Source organism: Hyla sarda, chromosome 1 (assembly GCF_029499605.1).
Source record: "Hyla sarda isolate aHylSar1 chromosome 1, aHylSar1.hap1, whole genome shotgun sequence".
NCBI classification, from domain to species: domain Eukaryota; kingdom Metazoa; phylum Chordata; class Amphibia; order Anura; family Hylidae; genus Hyla; species Hyla sarda.
Genome location: NC_079189.1, coordinates 32,215,937 through 32,221,936, shown reverse-complemented (window position 1 = coordinate 32,221,936; position 6,000 = coordinate 32,215,937). Strand labels below are relative to the sequence as shown.

General features: G+C 39.1%; 1 protein-coding gene across 1 annotated transcript in view; it reads left to right on the top strand.

Moving 5' to 3' along the window:
* The first annotated feature begins 1,197 nt into the window (after nt 1-1,197).
* Nucleotides 1,198-6,000, top strand: part of ADRA1D (adrenoceptor alpha 1D) — a 148,926-nt gene continuing 144,123 nt past the window's right edge. Inside the window, exon 1 of the mRNA XM_056553692.1 lies at nt 1,198-2,950. Within this exon, the coding sequence (XP_056409667.1) occupies nt 2,017-2,950 (934 nt within the window). The 5' untranslated portion in view covers nt 1,198-2,016. The remainder of the gene's footprint in view (nt 2,951-6,000) is intronic.

Sequence of the window (6,000 nt, the reverse complement as noted above, 5' to 3'; positions counted from 1 at the left end):
CAGCAGGTTTCACTTTGCTTAAAAATCTGCGCTAATGATCAATTCCCTCCAGAGTGCACACAATTAAGAAATCCCCCATAAAGGGGTACTCCGGTGAAAAACTATTTTTTTTTTTTTAAATCAAATTAATTCAAGAAAGGTAAACAGATTTGTAAATTACTTCTATTAAAAAAAAATCTTCACCCTTCCAGTACTTATCAGCTGCTGTATGCTCCACAGAAAGTTTCTTTCTTTTTTAATTTCTTTCCAATCTGACCACAGTGCTCTCTGCTGATAGCTCTCTGCCTTTGGCTGTGCGTGCATGCTGGGAGCTGAAGTTTTGCAACAGCTGGAGGCACCCTGGTTGGGAAACACTGACCTACGGCTGTACAAGTACACTGGGAGTTGTAGTTTTGCAACAGCTGGAGGCACCCTGGTTGGGAAACACTGACCTACGGCTGTCCAGGTACACTGGGAGTTGTAGTTTTGCAACAGCTGGAGGGACCCTGGTTGGGGAAACACTGGACTTTGGCTGTCCGGGAATGCTGGGAGTTGTAGTTAATATTTAAAAAAATATAAATATCCAAGGCTTCTCAGAATATCATTAGAGTAATGGGAAGGATCTTAGCATATTAACTCCTTAACAACCAGGACATACATTTACGTCCTGTACATGATATTTACGTCCTATACATTTACGTCTTATACCGGTAATGGTGGACATAAGTGATCCCGTTGATGTCCGCCATTAACCCCTCAGATGCCGTGATCAATACAGATCACGGCATCTGCGGGTTTGCGTCTATTGTAATAGCTGATTTGATCGCCCACAGCAAGGCTGTAGGGGATCAGATCAGCTAAGATGGCTGCCGGAGGTCCACTCACCTGCCTCCGTCGCTCTCCTGGGGTATTCTGCACTGATCTGCATTCACACCACGTTTTTGCAATACAGTTGCCATATCAGGTTTTTGATTTAAAAAAATGGATTCCTCAAAACCGGACTAAACTGTATCAAAACGTGTGTACAAATTTTAACCCGTATACGATTTTAAAAATGATGTCCGGTTGCATCCGTTTTTTAAGAAAAACTGTATACGTTTTAAACTTTTCACTCCATTTGGAATAAAGTTTCACTTGTTTGATTGAAATTCCAAGAAAAAAAACCATATGGTGCAAACCAAATGGAACCGTACGCATTTTTTTTACACTAAAACAGTATACGGGAACCATATTGTAAAAATGTGGTGTGAATGCAGCCTTAGAGCCGGAGATTGCCGATAATACTGATCAGTGCTATGCCTATGGGCTTGGTCCTTAAAGGGTTAAAGGGTATCAAATGTTGTCGTTTACAAACCGAAAACAGTTGCAAAACATAAGGTATAAACATATACAAAAAGCATCAACTTTGATTCCTAACAAAGTAGCAATAAAGCAAGCCCGCTGCTGACCTCTACAGGTGACTGTGCAGAATGCAAGAGCCATTCAGATGACTGTGAGAACAGCATCAAATGAAGAGAGGGAGGAGACCTGGCTGCCCAAGTGAATGAATTGCAGCCCTGGGAGGCTTCCTGATCCCTGCAATGTGAGTTTCTCCAAAGCTTCTCCAAGCTGCTGAGCCCATGTAGTGCCCTGAGCTGCTGCCATGGAGAGTGGAGTCAGCTAGGTGGCACAGGGAGCAGCAGGTCATGCAGGGTTCCTGGACCCCTTTTGGGGGATTAGAGCATCTTTAGGCAGACACTGGGGAGGAGCTGCTGCAATCCCCACCACTGCTGCTGTTGTTGACTGAGACAAGTAGCTGCTTCAGACACAATGTCATGCATGGGAGGTGCAACACACTGCAAAACTTTCTCACGAGTTCCTGCTCCTCACGCCTCCTGAATCCAAGCCTGTCAAGGCAGAAGAAGGGCTGGGACTTGTGGTACCATGCAATGAAGGGACTTTGTGGAGATGTCTTGGACAGGACACCATGCCTGAGCTTTCTTCTGCCAAGTGTTTGAGACCTGGATCCTTCTTACATGGAGAGGAGACTGAGTTAACATGACTTTATTCACCAATGAAAGCTTGTGGAACCGATCAGGACAGCAGGACCACCTGCTGAGGGGCAATGGCACTGCCAATAGGACCTCACTGGTGGAGGGCTTGGACATGCAGGCGATCAGTGTTGGCATCGTCTTGGCTGCTTTTATCTTGTTCGCCATTGTGGGCAACATCTTGGTCATCTTGTCAGTGGCATGCAACAGGCAGCTCCAGACTGTGACCAACTACTTCATCATCAACCTGGCCATAGCTGACCTCCTGCTCAGCACCACTGTGCTGCCTTTCTCCGCCACCCTGGAGGTTCTTGGCTTTTGGGCTTTTGGAAGGATCTTCTGTGACATCTGGGCTGCTGTGGATGTCCTCTGCTGCACTGCCTCTATTATGAGCCTCTGTATCATATCCATTGACAGGTATGTAGGGGTCAAGTACTCTCTGAAATACCCAACCATCATGACTGAGAAGAGGGCTGTGGTCATCCTCATCATGCTGTGGGTCACCTCCATGGTCATCTCCATTGGACCACTCCTGGGATGGAAGGAGCCTCCACCAGCAGATGACAGCCAGTGCAACATCACTCAGGAACCTGGCTATGCCCTCTTCTCCTCTCTGGGCTCTTTCTACCTGCCCTTGTTGGTCATTCTCTTCATGTATTTCAAAGTCTACATTGTTGCCAGAAGGACCACCAAGAGTTTAGAGGCTGGGGTCAAGAGGGAAAGGAATAAGTCCATGGAAGTTGTCCTCAGGATCCACTGCAGAAGTAGTGTCATGGGGGAGTCTACGGCCAGCACCAGATCCAAGGGACATACCTTCAGGAGTTCACTCTCTGTAAGACTCATCAAGTTCTCCCGGGAGAAGAAAGCGGCCAAGACACTGGCTATAGTGGTGGGGGTATTTATTCTGTGCTGGCTGCCCTTCTTCATTGTGCTGCCTTTAGGTAGGTACCCCAGGGTCACCCTTCTATAGTGTAAGTGTATGGTCCTTGTGCTGTATGATTGCTTTTGTGTTGAGCTATTATAGTACCTTTGCTGTGTTGGTTGTCGGGGACGTGCACACATAGACTCAAAAGGGGGGTTGAGCCCCTACCCTATGATACCCTGACTAATTAGTAGTGTTGAGCGCGAATATTTGAAATTCGAATTTTTACAGCGAATATCGGCACTTCGCGTTTTCGCAAATATTTAGAATATAGTGATATATATATATTCGTAATGACAAATATTCATTTTTGTATGCAAATTTTTAAGCAAATTTATGCAAATATCGTCACTTCCAGACTGGACACTGATCCCTCCCTTCTTTTAGGCAAAAGATATAATGGCGCATGCGCACTATGCAAATTTTATTACGAATTTTCTCATGAAAAAAAAACAACGAACATAGCGAATATGTGAATATCGCAAACATAGGACGAATATTCGTCCATATATTCGCGAAATATCGCAAATTCCAATATGGCCCCTGCCCCTCATCACTACTAATTAGGACCTCCATGGGGTGATGCGAATCCTATTCAGCTGATCTCAGGAATTGTGTTGTGTTAACATATATGTAAGTTTTTTACTAAGTTTTTGTTTTTTTTGTTATAAAGAGAAGTGCCATTTTTTTCTACTTGAGCCCCTGCCCCCCAAAATGTCTGTGCATGCCCATGTTGGTTGTACATACATACGTACACACATTCATTCATACCTACATGAATTCATACATAGAACTATGTAGGTGCAAGAATACATACACCCCTATATAACTATATTTTTACATACAAAAATTCATTAGTATTCATATGACAACTTATACATGCACATATACATACATTAATTCATACATATGCAAAAATTAGAATGCATACAGACATACATAGACATATATATATATATATATATATATATATATATATATATATACATGCATTCATACATATAGGCAAGCACAAACATATACTTGCATGCTTGTATGCATAAATACATGTGAGCATACATATAAGCGTTCATACATACCTGTGTTCATACATATAAGCATTTATACATACTTGCATACCTATTTCTGAGCTTAGGTAGGAAGATATACCAGTGTTTCCCACTCAGGGTGCCTTCAGCTGTTGCAAAACTACAACCACCAGCATGCTCGGACAGCCTTCGGCTGTCCGGGCATGCTGGGAGTTGTAGTTTTGCAACAGCTGGAGGCACACTGGTTGGGAAACACAAAGATAGATAGATAGGCTTTCATACATGCATGTAAGCATTTCTACATACTTGTATTCATACATACATATAAGCATTTCTGCATTCTTGCATAGATTTTTGGATTAAACAACATTCATATATACATATATGTGATCATTCATACATCCATATAAGCATTCATACATAATTCTATACGTACTTGTATTCATACATACGAGCATTCACACATTCTTGCACAGATATGTACATATAAGAATTCATACATACATGCATGTATTCAGCCATACATATAAGCATTCTTACATAGATATTTGGATATATTCATACATAAAAGTATTCATACATACTTGCAAAGATATTGATACATACCAATCATACATACTTGTATACATACATACATATGAGCATTCATACATACTTGTATGCATACATACAGTACATATAAGCATTTTTACATACTTGCATAGATATTCATACATACATATACTCATTCATACATACTTGTATACATACATATAAGCATTTTTACATACATGTGTAGATATTTGTATTCATACATACACAAAATCATTTATACATACTTGCATAGATATTAACACATACATATATCATTCATGCATACTTGTATACATACATACCTACATACACATGTATTCACACATACATATACTCATTCATACATACTTTCATACATACATATAAGCATTCATACATACTTTCATACATACTTGTATTCGCACATACATATACTCATTCATACATACCATTCATACATACTTGTATTCATACATACACATACTCATTCATACATACTTGTATACATACATACCAACATACATATAAGCATTAATACATACTTGTATACATACATACCTACATACATATAAGCATTCATATATACTTGTATACATACATACCTACATACATATAAGCATTCATATATACTTGTATACATACGTGTATTCATACATACATATACTCATTCATACATACTTGTATCCATACATACATATAAGCATTAATACATACTTGTATACATACATACCTACATACATATAAGCATTCATATATACTTGTATACATACATACCTACATACATATAAGCATTCATATATACTTGTATACATACGTGTATTCATACATACATATACTCATTCATACATACTTGTATCCATACATACATATAAGCATTCATACATACTTGTATACATACATACCTACATACATATAAGCATTCATACATACTTGTATTCATACATACATATACTCATTCATACATACTTGTATACATACATACCTACATACATATAAGCTTTCATACATACTTGTATACATACTTGTATTCATGCATACATATACTCATTCATACATACTTGTATACATACTTGTATTCATACATTTACTCATTCATACATACTTGTATTCATACATACATATACTCATTCAACATACTTGCATAGATATTCATACATACATATACTCATTCATATATACTTGTATTCATACATACATACAAGCTTTCATACATACTTGCATACATATTTGGATTCTACAGCATACATACCTATAACAATTCATGCATACTGTACATACTTTGTGTGGTTTTACTTTAGCTCAGCAGCTTGTGCAGGGTTTATCACAGTAAATGTTGCAGTGTTTGTTCTTCATACATACATGCATCCAATGTTGTGTTGTATACTGCATATACATATAGTGCTGGTGTGATATACATGTGGGACCTTGATGCTTTGCTTTATACAGTATAATTGCAGAATGTGCTGCATTGGTCTAGAATAGTAGTATC